This window comes from Tachysurus fulvidraco, chromosome 1 (genome assembly GCF_022655615.1).
Source record: "Tachysurus fulvidraco isolate hzauxx_2018 chromosome 1, HZAU_PFXX_2.0, whole genome shotgun sequence".
In the NCBI taxonomy this organism is placed as follows: domain Eukaryota; kingdom Metazoa; phylum Chordata; class Actinopteri; order Siluriformes; family Bagridae; genus Tachysurus; species Tachysurus fulvidraco.
The window spans coordinates 24437779-24453358 of NC_062518.1; the positions used below are offsets into that span (position 1 = coordinate 24437779).

At 38.7% G+C, this 15580-nt stretch overlaps 1 protein-coding gene across 5 annotated transcripts in view; it reads right to left on the reverse strand.

Moving 5' to 3' along the window:
* rasal2 (RAS protein activator like 2) overlaps positions 1 to 15580 on the reverse strand; it is a 50899-nt gene that overhangs the window by 6561 nt on the left and 28758 nt on the right. For 4 of the 5 annotated variants that reach the window (XM_027132799.2, XM_027132783.2, XM_027132811.2 and 1 more), the window contains 10 exons: positions 12594 to 12706; positions 9483 to 9636; positions 9099 to 9197; positions 8439 to 8993; positions 8211 to 8355; positions 3005 to 3149; positions 2477 to 2713; positions 2139 to 2340; positions 1067 to 1266; positions 56 to 905 (listed from right to left, as the gene is read on the reverse strand). In XM_027132799.2, coding sequence (XP_026988600.2) covers positions 56 to 905; positions 1067 to 1266; positions 2139 to 2340; positions 2477 to 2713; positions 3005 to 3149; positions 8211 to 8355; positions 8439 to 8993; positions 9099 to 9197; positions 9483 to 9636; positions 12594 to 12706 — 2700 coding nt within the window. The remainder of the gene's footprint in view (positions 1 to 55; positions 906 to 1066; positions 1267 to 2138; positions 2341 to 2476; positions 2714 to 3004; positions 3150 to 8210; positions 8356 to 8438; positions 8994 to 9098; positions 9198 to 9482; positions 9637 to 12593; positions 12707 to 15580) is intronic. The other variant, XM_027132791.2, reaches the window with a different exon arrangement.

A 15580-nucleotide genomic window follows, 5' to 3' on the forward strand; every position in this document is an offset into this window, starting at 1 on the left:
GAATGGGATGTTCAATAATTAGCTATATAGTAAAAATCCAAATGGATGTGCATACCTGTCTGTTAGTTCTATTGTTTGGGATAGGGCCATCTCGTGAGCAGATGGACTGCTGTCTGGAGCTGACTTCACTTTGTTGTTGTGGGTCTGTATTGATACTGCTGCTGCTGCGTAGTGAGTTGCTATGTGGCAGTGGGTGCGATAGCCCTCCATTTGACCTACTTTGCTGTTCCACTTTTACAATATGTGCAGTCCCTGCACCACTCTGCCTGGCTACAGCCATTACCTGTGGCCCTGGTTGGGCATCAACTAAGGTTGTATGCCAGCAGGGAGAGGGTGCTTCTTCTTCCTCAAGACTGGTGGTGGAGGGCAACATTTTCCTTGGTGCAATGCTGGGGCTGGCACTGTGAGAGCTTGCTGTGCTTAGGTTCTCTGAGCTGGAATGGGCCTGTAGTGGTGCCTGAGCTGAGCGCACTGCATGCATACTGCTTAGCTGGTATACCGGGTTCTGAAAGCAGAGTGGCTGGAGGCTGCGCTGCTGGCTTAAAGATAGTTGCAAAGGCCTGCGAACCTGTGGTGCACTCTGGGGTACATTTTCCCTTAGTGTGACCACTTTGGCCTGCTGTTGCTGTGGATGGTGGTGATGGAGGTGCTGAAGAGAGGGAGGCAGTGGGCCAATGGATGCTTGGGAACCAACACGGCCTATTTTTGGTGGGACATCATGAAGAAGCTGCGAGTCCTGTAGGTCCATCAGGGAGATGCTGCGCCCATTAGGGAGGTGGCTCTCTCGCTCTTTGTCGGAGAAGCTCATGCTTTGCAGGGATGGCTGCTGGCACAATAAGGGGGGCTTTCCACGTGACTGAACTTCTGTATGTTCTTGCAATGGAGATTTGACAATCTGAATATCACTGTGGAAAAATTATGAAAATAAGGAAAGTCCCATAAGGCTCACAAAGCTCCAAAAGGCTTACAAGCTGCTCAGGTACTATTGCATACATAAGCTATTGAAAACAATTTTAAAACCTTTCAGGCTGGCATATACCAATAGCAGAAGCAGTGATGTGCTTACCTGTCGTTCGGGTCCTCAAATATCCTCTGCAGTCCTGAAGACACGCTGCCAGTGAGGTTATGGGCAGAGCCATGGTCTTGGAAACGTCTCAGCTGCTGCTGCATTGGTGTGGGGCTGGACAGTGAGCGTGTGATCTCACCCAGGATACGTGGCAGAGGCCCCAGTTTGGCCACCGTTGCCTGCAGGAAGGAATTATCACCCTGGTGTTGTGTTTTTTCAGCCCGAGCAGTTTAAGGAAGGAGATGGCCAAGAGACACCATAATGCATTGGTGGTAGCACAGCAGAACCATGGTGAGGCATTGTGTCAGGTGGAGAGATGATGGGAGCAAACAGAAGATGGTGGAAAAGAGAGAATACAGAAGATGGAGATGGGGACACAGGAAAAAAAAATTAAATTAAGAATAAATAGAAAAGATAATACATGCTTGCAAATGAATGAGCCATTCCAAAACAAATAACTAATTGGTGAGACTGAAAGGCAAAACCCAGTGCATGCATCAAGGCAAAATATTAAGTCTTAAGTGATATAGGAAGGGCCATTAAACATCAAAGGGAGGGATTAATAAAGTCAAAACATAATCAGGGTGAGACCCAGAGACTGGCAGAAGTTAAAGCTGGGGATAAAGGGTTGGCAACCATAAGTACACCATCAATTTGGATTCTGTTTACATAAATACTTAGACTGATAACATATTTTAACCTGTGTTTTATGCAATAGCATATATGTAAACACAAAACGTAAAAAAAAAAAAAAAAATCTATTATAAACCTTTATGACAGGTTACAAGATATGAACCAATGAAATGCATTTAATCATTTAACATAGAGCCCAGTCATGAGTAGGGTTGCAATTATGAAATGATGACCTTAAAAGATCAAAAACATGATAAATAACAATAAATAAAGATAATAATAAAGAATAAAAAATGAGGTGTCTCCCACAGAACAAAATCCATCATTGACCATGGTCATGGACCAAAGTTGGATTTTGAATAAAAACTAGAAAGACCTGACATAGAAGCATCACCATCTCGGTCATCTTGCATTTGTGCCTTGACTGACAGTTTTGTACCTTGTCTAGCTGAGATACCACCTCCCACAGCAGAGCATGCAGCAGAGAGAGCTCATGGCCCAAGTCAATGTAACCCTCAAAGCCCGGGGTGCTGGAAATGGTTTCAAGGTTGGAGATCTCCAGCAGGAAGCGGGTCATGCCTGCCCACTCATGCTCCAAAAAATCATTCATGAAAGCCATGTACTCCTCTTTGTTGCCAAACCTGAAGACAATATGATGAGATGTATAAGAATTATAGGATTTATAATCATAACTTGTACTTTCTGACCTACATAAACCATCTAGAAATATAATTACTTAAAGAATACATATAATCCATGTGAAGGTCTGTTGCATACTTGGTGAAATTAGCAAGGTTCTGGATGACTTTAGCAATGAGGGTGAGGGTGCGTGATGTACGGTCATCAGGATATTCCTGCATCAGGTTGAAGAGAGATGGTGACATAATGGCTGGACAGAGAAAGCGTAGAAACAGTGAGGCACTGATTAGACGCTGGCTTATGTCCTGCTTCCCCCGAGCCTGGCACTGTTGCTTCCATGAGGAAAACACCTCCTTCAGCTCCCGTGGAAAAACACTGATGAGAGATATCACCCAAAATATAGGAGAAATAAGTCATTGAAAAGTGTTATCCATATTCATTTTGAAATAAAAAAAATAAATAAAAAAAAAAAACCACACACACACACACACAAAAAACACTTTTCAAAATATTGTTTCTGTCAAACAAATAGCTTCATTTTTATGTAGCCAAATCCTGACAAGTGGTAAGACAAATGTATAAAAATGAAATATATATATATATATGATAATATATATTTAATAATATCAAATCTACACCATACAGAGTCTGAATTGTTGAGTTTACCAGTAGGAGTTGATGATCTTGCAGAAGGCTAGCTCACAGCACATTTTTAAGTTACTTTGATGTTCTGGCAGCTCACTGCTGGGGCACTTTGATGGATCCACCTCACAGTTCTCGTCTGATTCATACAGAGCTTTGATAAACTCTCCTTAAAAGCAAGGAAATGGAAGGGTTATGTCTTGATAGGTACTGGTTATCTGTCAACAGGCATGCTTCTACTGAACAAATCACATATTCAATTTGGGTAAATCAGTTATTAACCAAGACTAATATTATGATTTTCAGGTCCCCGGTGTGATCTATGTTTACTACATAATAGCTGGAGTAAGAGATGAGTTTATTTTTAACCCTAGAACATAACATTAGCTTAACCTTCCAGCTTAGCTTTCAATGAGTAAGATTAGGAAGACCATAGTTAAAGGAAATCCAGGGAGTTCTGATTGACATTTTTTCAATACCAATATTCAACCCTTTACTAAAATCAATAGCAATAGCTATTCATCAATAGCAATAGCATTATGCAGTCAAATTTCGCCATTCCTAACTACCAGAAGATGATATTTCAACACAATTCTACAAACATTCAGTTATGAGCTATTGGATTAATGTACATTCAACTTGCCTCACAATCACAGACAGGCATGTTAGCACTGGATGTGCTGAGCCCTCATAAGGCTACTATGGCATCTCAGAAATGTAACATTGCTCTTGTAATTCAATGCTCATATCACAGAGTTACTAAATTACTGATACTCAAAATCTTGCATATGCAGGTCAAAGGGTATCACAGACATTGATGCAAAAAAGTAACCTTAGAATTTCACAGCAACCTTACTAGCAGTCAACTTTAATCAAACAGAATATGAAGCCAACATTTAATGATTTATATAGTCACGGTAGCATACCACATATTTCACCTCAGCACATCTGCTGATAAGTTTATTCTTGAAACAGCACTGGCGAGCCTGGTGTCTATTTGGTATAACTTTCCTGAGAGGGCTGTACAAGGAATAGCAATCTTAGTTACATTTTGAGTTAGAAGACATTTTCTAACCTTGTGGTAACCATTTGGTTATGGCTCACTTATGGGTGTTATGGTCAGGCTTCTTATAGTATATGATGTTGAAGTAGGAGCCACATGCAGAAAGAGCTCAAGACTGTCAGTGAGGAAAGGTAGAATAAAGACTCTTCTGAGTCACCTAGGCAGGCCAGGTCTTGTCAGCCTGAGATGGACACTAGATGGTGAGAACTGCAATCATAGATGACTGCAGGTAAATAATGTTCCTGCAAAAGGTTTTGTGTAGGGAACAAATAGCCCTTAGTGCTTCAGGCCAAAAACATTACCCATTGGGCTGCAACCACCTCTGTCTGATCAGTGGGTTCTATTGCTATTGGCACAAGGATACAAGTTTATGTTTTGCAGACAGCCCCCTACCTTTTCAGAGCTCAGGGACTTATCAATTGCAGATCAAGACAAATCTGCCAAATTGTCCCAAAAATGTTTGCCCCCTCCTGGACAAAGACACGATAGATAAATTGTCACATGTCCTTTTATCCTTGCATCCACACGTTCACAACAGGTGAGCTGTCAGGTGTATACTTTCATATTCCAATTTCTCAAGAACACAGATATTGTCTGAGATTTACAGCCCTGGGTCACACATTCCATTCCAAAGTTCTACTCTTTGGGCTATCTTTAACAACAAGGATATTCAGAAGATGCATGCAAGCAATCCATTCACTCCTTAAAAACAAGCAGCATTGGGGAGATTAGCTCATGAGCTACCCCATGAGTTAACAGGCCACCCAAGACACAGACAGAATCCAAGCTGTAATCAGTTTCAGTGACTTGGAAGCATAAACTTCAATTCTGCCTTCAACCCAGCCTTGCAACAATGGGCTTACCGCCATGTAGAAACAACACAAAAAGCCCCATCACCTCTGGTGTCCAGAGGCTGACTGATGTAGTTCATACTACAAAAGGAAACTTGATTCAGGGGGATTGCTAGTTAGCCTGTCGCCTGGCAATGTGGCAGACATCATTGTGCCTTATCAGTTAGGTAGACCACTAATGGCATTTTCAGTGAGATTATTTTCCTTTTCACATTTTTGTGACATGCTTGGGCTGGTAACTTCAGCTATGACATGACAGTAACAAGTGTGAGGTTTAAAAAAAGAATATTAAAAAAATTGTTTAAATAGGTTTAGCCTAACATTAATCCAAAATTCCACAGACAATATGAGAATGTTCAACAAATCCTTTCAATTTCTCTGAAAGAATTTGTTTTCCTCAAAAAAACAAAACAAAAAATGTAAATACAAATAAACAATTTTATATATACTGCGCATATATATAATATATATATATCTATATATATATATATATATATATATATATATATATATATAATATATAATATATATAATAATATATATAATATATATATATATATATATATATATATATATATATATATATATATATATATATAGCCATCAACAACAACAATAATAAAAATCTATTACAAATGCTGCAACTATTAATAACTAAAAAGTTGTATTGTATAGCACACTAACTTTTATGCCACTTAGCTGAGATGAAATGGGCATTGCAAAGATGGCCCTCCTTAATTATCCCCACTAATCCTTCTCCTAATTGCCTGTATCCACAACCGGCTTCTGTGGCTGAAAATGGTGTACAATTTGATAGTACAACTTGTACCTCTGACTGCATTATGTACCTCAGTAAGAGGTCTGGACAAGTTGAGCACAGTACTGTTAACATAATGTTCAAACACTGATAGTAAGCAAATACAATATTACGCAACAGAATACTACATACCACAAATACATATTACAAATAATATATTACATTCTTGTGGGCCATGCTGAAATTCCTGTTATGGAACACTAAAAAGGCCAAGACAATATACATATTTATTACATTAGTTTTTAATTAATTATTGCTTTTATCAAGGTCTAAATATTATATTAAACTCTTAACGAGTTAGATAGAACTCTTAAAGTGGGATTTAAATGAAGCAAATGAGTATTCTTCTTTAATCCAGAAAACACTTAACAATCAAATAATGTTTATTAACTCAACAACTAAATTCGGACCTATATCTTTTGCAAACATTACAATTTCAAAAATAAAAATTAGTATCTCACAGTCGTGTGCACTGGCAACTGATTTGCAAGTGGAAATATATCTAGTTTATCAATTTATAAATTTTAAGGATTTATTAGAATATTAGGGTTACAATTAGGACTATTCAAACAGAAATATATTGACAATAGGAACTCCTGTTAGATGTTAATTTACTTGTTTGCCATCTTCTCGGTTACCAATTATATGATTTTGTTTTACATTCAAATTGCCAATTTTGTTACATCATAACAGATTGCATTTCATAACTGCATAAAGGTAATGGTCTGGATATTGGGCACATTCCAGACTATAAAAAACAAGTTATTATTAGAGGTATTAATTACAAGTAGTTAATTACTAAAGTAAATGGGCTGCTAAAAAAATAGCTTATGTCCCACTTTGGTCTATGGTCCAGCATATAGGAATACAACATCAACTGGAACATTCACAGTCAGCACAGATGTGAGGTTATTATACTAATAAGTACCTGTAGAAAAACTAAGGAAGACACAGGTGAACATAAGGTGCTGCAAGACTCAATTGACTAAGATAAGGTCAGTAATCATAATTTCACTTTTAAAAACAGGGCAAAAATTATATGAAACAGTAGAAAATGTTTTTTGGCATTTGGTGAAAGAGTCTACAAATAAACACATTGAAAGCCTCCAAGCATTTTGGGATTCTTTTGGAAACATAAATCTTATTTTCTCTAACAAAGCTAAAAAAAATCATTCTGAAGAAAATAATTTTATCACCAGTAATCTGAAACATTTGGTTGTAGTAGTTGCTGCTAATGGTGGCACATTTATTAACTTAACTTATTTTTACGAGTGATATGTACAGTATCTCACAGCAGTTAGTACACACATTTTTAAAAATATTTTATTATATCTTTGCATGTGACAACACGGAAGATATGACACTTTGCTACAATATAAAGTAGTGAGTGTACAGCGTGTAACAATGTAAATTTGCTGTCCCCTCAAAATAGCATTAATGAAAATTAGTGCTGGCCACAAATGAAAAGTGAAAATGTCCAAATTGGGCCCAAAGTGTCAATATTTTGTGTGGCCACCGTTATTTTCCTGCACTGCCTTAACCGTCTTGTGCATGGAGCGTCACAGGTTGCCACTGGAGTTGACAACTTCTCCACTTCTCCATGACAACATGACGGTGCTGGTGGATGTTAGAGACCTTGCGCTCCTCCACTGTTTGAGGATGACTCACAGATGCTCAATAGGGTTTAGGTCTGGAGACATGCTTGGCCAGTCCATCACCTTTTCCCTCAGCTTCTTTAGCAAAACAGTGGTGATCTTGGAGATGTTTGGGGTCGTTATCATGTTGGTATACTTCCCTGCGGCCCAGTCCCCAAAGGAACAGGATCATGCTCTGCTTCAATATGTCACAGTACATGTTGGCATTCATGGTTCCCTGATGCTTGACTGTAGGTAAGACACACTTGTCTTTGTACTCCTCACATGGTTTCTGTGTGTTGAGTTATTTTGAGGGGACAGCACATTTACACTGTTACACAAGCTGTACACTCACTACCTTATATTGTAGCAAAGTGTCATTTATTCAGTGTTGTCACCTTAAAAGATACAATAAAATATTTACTTATACTAATATATACTTTTGTGAGATACAGCAGATGCTGCATAATCTTTTTCCTTCAGCAAGTGAAATGATCATTTAAATAGTGTTTACTGTTCCTTGTCTTATCAAGTTATGTAATTTTAATGTAAATGTAAATATAAAGGTTTTAATTTACAAACAGTCTATTTTATATTACGTGTTTACGCCTAACTGCACTAGACCCCACACTGATCAAAGAACAGTTGTAGAAATCTGTTTAAAAAGAAATTCCCTCAGTTTATTTGAGCTCCACATGATTAAACTGTGTTAAGACTAAAAGTTAGTTTACTGACAGTGAAATTAACCTCTGACAGTTTTTCAGCATGTTTTAGCATTTGCCCTTTGTAAAGGGTGGACATACTATCTAAACAATAAAGATAAAAGCTAATATTTATATCTTATATTAATATGGTTGTTTCTTACCTAGGGCATCATGCAAATACTTCTGACCTACAAGTTTGAGGTACTCTTCTATGGCTTTGGTCGCCAGTGTGTTCTCTCGGAAGATCAACACGTCATGATCTGCACACCGATCCACCTCAGACATGACCAGATCGGTCAGAAAGTCCTGAGGCAAAGTGACAAGGGATTATAAATTGAAGACAGACAAACAAAGTGACAGGAATGCAAGAGAGAATAAAGAACATGTACCTTTGCCCGGCCGGTGCTCTGCAGTATATGCACAAGTGCACTGGCCATCTCCTCCTTATTCCGCACACTGATAACAGGCTCGAGCACTGAACACAACATAGTGTAGTTGTTGGTAACAAATTCTGCAAATTCCTTATAGAGTTCCATGGGCAGGATTGCAATGCTCTGAAAGCGGCACTTGATACGGATGGAGGGGCCGCCGCCTTTCACCTTGCTGCTAGTGGGTGTGCTCACTGGGTACCACTTCTCCACAAACTGGCGTCCACTCACAGCCTGTACTGGGATGTTCACCAGTCCAACGTAGTTACTCTTGTCTTTTTTCTTTTTCTTGTCAGCATCACGGTATACATGTACAATAATGCTGTTGATAGCAGGCAGACCACCAAACTCAAAGTGCTCACCCCAGAATAGGGAATCTGAGCGCACTTTGCTGGTGGTACGTGCGTACAGTACATCATCAAGGCACAGCTCACAGAAGTATCTCTTTTTGGGTGGCAAGTCTTTCGCCTCAATGATCCAAAGGCGAAGCACATTCTCTGCACGCCGGCAGTTGTCCTAAGGATGATTGATGCACAATGAAACTTTCAGGAAGCATTTTATCTACTAAAGTGAAAAGGGAATTAATACATAAACAAGATTGGACCAAAAAGCAATAGGCACCTTATTTGGTTGCACAGTTCTCCTGATGTTCTCCATCCATTTGTCTCTCTCAGAAGCTGAGGAGCAGCTGAAGCACTTACTGCCCCCTGAGTATATCACCTACAGAAATGGGCAAAAAGAGACTTCAAAAAGTGATGTCAAAATTAAGCACCTGGATAAGAACCAAGATTAAAGAAATCCATACATAATCCATACATCTGAAAACAAGTCAAGATATTATAACAGAATGTTGAAGTGATAGTCAGTTAACAAACCAAATAAGATTAAATTAGACTTTAATAAGTCTCATAAGAAAATAATAACATATTAAAAACTTGAGTGGTATACATGATATGTATATTATGAATGATAAGAAATAATGACAATAAATTGCAGAGGCCATACCTCAAAACAGAACTCCTGTCCCAGCACACTGCTGTGAAGTGGTTTAATGTACACATCCTCTTCCATGCTGAGATCTAGTGCCTCTGCAGCATTGCTCGGACTGAGCAAAGACTCATGTGAACAGGACTCTTTCAGCTTGGGCAGGCCTCGGGACCTATAGCCATTCCAAACATGTTCAACTGATTTGCTCAAAATAAAAATCTTCAAAATCTTCAAACATCAGTAAACTAGCTGGAACAATGGCATTGTGCATTATTTTTGCAATTATTATCAATTATTTAAATAATTTTATCCAATTCTCATATACGATTCTGTCCCTGTAAATAATCATTAAACACAGAGTTAAAAGGAAAACAGTTTTGTCCAAAGGACTACATAACAAAAGTACTGTACTTAAGCAAACTACATGACCGTAGGAGGAAGAAACAGAGAACACTCAAAGATGAACACAAATATTTCAAAAATACCTAATACTTAAATGTTCTCAAATGTTCAAACATACCCCTTATTTCATCAAATATCAGTCACACAGATGGAAATTCAGTAATATAGCTGGACCTTGCTGTATTCCAGGAAGAGAAAGCTAATACGTACGAAAAGCAACTAAAGATCCACTTGAGGGAGGCTCCCCAGAGCATATCAGTTGCACATCTATTCTGTGGAATCCACAATCTTCTTTACAGAAATAAACGCCTTTTAGCTGCCTGCTCCATATCACTTGGAACCTACAGTGCAATATAGGTGTGGCAAGAAGGTGACTATCCTTCACCATCCTGTTGAGCAGCAGCTGATAAACAAGGGAAATGCACTTGAAGCTCAGGAGAGTGTCACTATGGGGATGACTCTAAGAGGAGTGGTGGCCAAGGAGTTTGAAATGAGATGTGTGCACAACATCTCAAATGAAGCTGTTATGTATAGCTGTTGTTGCACTGCACATTCAAACCTCACTATTTATTAAAGAAGTGTCTGTACACAGTGGTCTCACAAAAAGAGAAGTGTCTCACAAAAACTTAATACATTTATAATGCTACTGACTGTCAACAGGAATGACCTCAGTGACCTATTAGAGATTTCATGTACACTACAGATTCTGTCTGGTTCCATTCAGTCTCTTTAAAAATATCTTGGCCTGAATAATCACTCTGGTATTTCCTCCAATAAAGGCTTGAATGAACTTCATAATGTTTATAAACAAAGTCTCTAGAGATTTCCTGTCATTAGTTATGGTTTGCTCATTTGCTACTGCTGTAACAAATTAATAGATGCCCTTAAAACACCATACTTAAACATATCTGCAGTTTAATATTTTTTAAGACTACAAAGAGCACCACCAGAGTTCAATGGTACTAATTCCAGAGTTCAATGGTACTAATGATTCCTAAATGCTTTTCTTCCACAAGCAGATTATTATGAATCATGAGAAAGATGGGAAGGACACCAAACAGAGTAATCATTAGGAATGGGAGAACAAGATAAACCGACTGTATTATTGCTTTCTGATTGTCATTATGGGTCTTGGCGCACCTCGAATGTCACTGTAGAATTCAGAAAGAACGTGAACGCAGTCTAAACTTGTGGCACCCGTAACGCCTACTACTGCTTCTGCCAAAGCCAACAGTCTATCTGTTGTAAAAATTACCCTCAGAAATGGAGTTCTACAAAGAGATGTTTTTAAAATGTTTACAGAGAGAGAGGTATTATTAAAGCAGCTTAATTAAGGGTGGAAAGATGATTTACTGAAGAGATGCTGGTGTACAAATAAACTAGAACTGTATGTGAATGGTGCTTGCACATGGCAAGTTCCCCTCATCGTGCTGAGCGTTTTGATACGTCACATGTCCATGTTGTGCTAAATTTTTTGATTTCGCTCATTTTGAGGGTGGGGCTACACGTGACGTCAGTTCCCCTCATCGTGCTGAGTGTTTTGATATATGACATGTCCATGTTGTGCTAACTTTTTGATTTCGCTTATTTTGGGGCGGGGCTACACATGATATCAGTTCAGCTCATCGGGCTGGGGGCCAATACTTTTGGAATCATTGGACTGATAGAGTGGAGTTGATAGTTACATGTATTGAGAGTCTACTTTACATCTACAGTCACTAGGAGAAAACAGAAGAGAAGCCGTGCCTGACCTCTGCGCATGCTGCGTGTGTGAGAGCTTAAAGAAATTTTAGGAATTTCCCATTCATTTCTATGGGATTTTTTTGGCAGCTTTTTCGTCCGCTGTGCGAACATTGTTGGTTGGATCGCTTATAAAAGTCATAGCACACCTCTCCTCGATGAGCCGGTCAATTTCACACCTCAATCATGGGTCTAGGACAAAAGCTGCGGGACAAGTTCCGCACCGAAGTTATGTCCGGCACAATAACAAGAATGTTGCTTTTCAAGAACCATTAATTAAGCACTGATTAGTGTTACATCTGCATATTTTAGCACTTGAATTTATAAAATACATCAGCCTTTTGAATCAGCAAGTGCATGGAGCATGAACCCCAATCCTCCACTGTTGGGCCCTTGATCAAGGCCCTTAACCCTCTCTGCTCCAGGTATGGTGTATCATGGCTGACCCTGTGTTCTGACCCCAACCACCAAAGTGTATATGTATAAGAAAGAATTTCAATGTGCTGTAATGTATATGTGACAAAATAAAAAGCCCTCTAAGCCCTTTATTCGTTCCATAATTTGGCAGTAAAGACCTTGGGTGATTAGACCCAAACTCAGAAACTACAAGTGTCAATCTTTCAAGATCATCTCTCAGTCTTCTGAAGTAAATTATCAGTTAAAGTATCTCCAGTATCACCCAGTCTGAAGTATTACAAAAGACTGTATTGTTCTAACTACCAAGTAACCAAACCAGTAAAGCAGACCTGTTTTCTTACAGGAAATCAAAATATGACTATATGTTGCACAAGTGACAGGTCATTAGCTCTACAATAATATTCCTTTCACTAAAGGAGTATAATGTGTATATATACATTAAATATTACTCATAAAATGTCAGTAACAGCTTTATGTTGTATGATTTCCTTAAGTGCAGAGCATGCCACAGAACAAGAGAGATCATAAACATATCATTATTTTGAACAGTAGGCAAAGCAAATGCTGCACCTGTCATTCTCAGTAGGCCGCAGTGATGGTAGCCTGAAGCTTGGGTTCCGGTCCAGTTTGGTCTGGCTCTTTGTCCTCTTGATCGACCCCTTTATTCGCTTACTGAAAAAACCCTGATTGAGAGGGAGAAAGAGACGAAAATATAAATGTCTACATATGTAAACAAGTCATCAGTGTCTACATAGGTAAACTGTATTCTGTGTAATTCAGTATTAATAAGTACCCACTGAGTAAGTGGTCACTGTGAAAAGCTCCTATTAAAAGGAAATTATTTTATAGTTGTAACTCATATAGGTACAAGATTAAAATGAAATTTTACCAATTCAAGGATATGCACAGCAACCAACTTGCGTATGCATACAAACAGTTAAAAGAAAGAATAATCTGGCCTTTACTGCTAACTGTTAATGCTGGGCTATGATATCTGTGCATGAAAGACTCATTTAAACACTACAGAGCTTCAGTAAAAGCAATAAAATCATTCGGTGAGAGATAATGTGCATGCATGAGCATAATGAGAGAGAAACAAGAGAGAAAAATGCACTCTGCAGGATAGGCAGGGTGAAAAAGACACAGAGGAGGAAAGCAGAGAGAATCCATGGGACAAAACAGTACAGAGTAAAAGAAAAACAATAGAAATACCTGACAGTCAGGCCTTGTCTGACCAGCTTTAAGTGTGTGAAGAACAAATTCCATTTTGACACATCAAATCTATTCTTGTTAAGTGTCTTCAGCTGGCTCTTTCCATGGACTATATCTACAGTATAATCTAATGCACGGTTTATTCAGGTCTTGTCACTGAACTTCCTGGCACATTCCAGCTTCAGCTAAACCCCTGATTATCTGTTTCACCAGTGTCTGGTTTCCTATACCTTCTTTAACTATGACGAGTCCCTATCATGCATCCCATGTATATTAGTTCATTATGATTTTTACCTTATGGAAGAGCCAATCACTTCATATTCCTTCATGTCAAGCCAAATTTAAAACTTAAGAGGTAAGTATAGATCATTCCAGTTCATTCATTTTTAACTTAAATGGACTACTAAAATATGCCACCATTGAAGATCAGGTGCATAATCTAGCCAGAGGAGCACAGAGTAACATATAAGGGGCTTTTTACACCTGGTCACTTCATGAGTTTTCTATGATCAAATAGCTATCCAATCGTAAAAGACCAGGTGTAAATGCCCTCCAAAACATTTTCGAGACAGATATAAATCCGATCGTTCAAACCCCTTCAGGAGGTGGTCTGGGACGCATTTCAGATGAAACTGGACAGGTGTAAATGAACGTGGTTGTTCAAGCCACATACGTCAACTCTATACTCCTCTCAAATGGAAGTACGTCACTCACAAGTGACTCACGAGTCGTGCATCACGCCAGTGCAATAACATGGACGACACGCAAGGTTGGTTTATTGTAGCATAACCGTCGTAACAAGTTTTTAGTCTTCTTTTTGATTGCATTCTGAAAACCGCATACACCAAAGCGTGTTCCATTTCAATTACCCCAGAAATAAGGTAAAATATATTTGCATTTTGGGTGGGAGTAGAAAGATCAGATTGATATTATGTTGATTTATGTGGCCTAATGTAAATTGGAACAGTTTTAACAAATTAGATAGCTATCGGATCAGAGAAAAGACGAAGTGACCAGGTGTAAAAAGGCACTAAAAGTGGAGGTAGGAGTACACAGGTAGACAAGATTCATTGTAGAGGAGTCAACCGAAGAGAGATTAGTGATTGCAAAGTGGTGGTAGTAGAGAGTGTAGCCAGACAGCATCGAATAGTGATGTGTAAGGTATCTCTGCTGGTCAGGAAGAAAACAAGAGGAAAGATAGGAAAGAAGACCAAGTGGTGAAAGTTGAAAAAGGCAGAATGTTGTGAGGAATTCAGACATACATGTGAATCAACAAGGTGGAGGGAAGTAGAACAGTGATGTAACAGGGGGCTGAGGTCAAGAAGGTGCAGGAGTATTGGGGTCAACCTATAGTGTTACAAGGTGTGTGTAAAGAGGTGAAGAGGCGAGTACAGGTGGGTTGGAGTGGGTGGAGAAAAGTGTCAGGAATGTTGTGTGACAAGAGTGTCAGCAAGAAGCAAAGGAAAGGTGTACAAGACAGTAGTGAGAGCAGCTCTGCTGTATGGGTTAGAGACTGTAGCAGAGAGGAAAAGACATGAGGCAGAGATGGAGGTAGCAGAGATGAGGATGTTGAGGTTCTCTTCGGGAGATATATGGATGTATTAAAATAGGACATGAAGGTTATTGGCATGAGATTAGAGGATGCTGATAATAGAGTTAGGTGGAAACAGATGATTCACTATGGCGACCCCTAACAGGAAAAGCCGAAAGTAGAAGAATTCACAACAACCTGCTCTAAGAGTGTTCAGCATGCTCAGTATGGTCATTACCACAATCTCCCTTAATGATTTAAACACACTAGATTTGCAATCAAGCTGATTGCAAAGACAATTTGGCAAAAATCACTTACAAAAATCACAAACAATTCATACTAGTAGAACAGACTCATCATACAGCACTATGTTTAAGGCTGTCTGACAAAGACAAACACATAATTCATCACTTAAATCTAATTTAGTGGCTTGAATATGAAAATATTACCCAACTTGCTTAGCTCTCTGACAAAATGTCTACTTAATATAAAATAGCTATATAATACAGGCCAGGTACGATCAAAAATAATAACTGTCTGAGGGAGAATAAAAAACTAGTTGAGCCCTTAATGAATTTGTATTATGTAGCTGAGGTTGAGGAAGTGTCAGAGCCAGAATTCTCACCATGCCAACAATGCTGGTATTTCTACCTTTCTGGCATAGTGGTTAAACTAAATTAAAATGACAAAATCTTTTTTGCAATATTTACTTCCTTCAGTGTAGCTCTACTCCAAAGTGTTAATGCACAATAGATAATCACTTTAGGGTGCAGTTCTAAATTCTGCAATAAACTGCAGCTAACCACTGCACCCT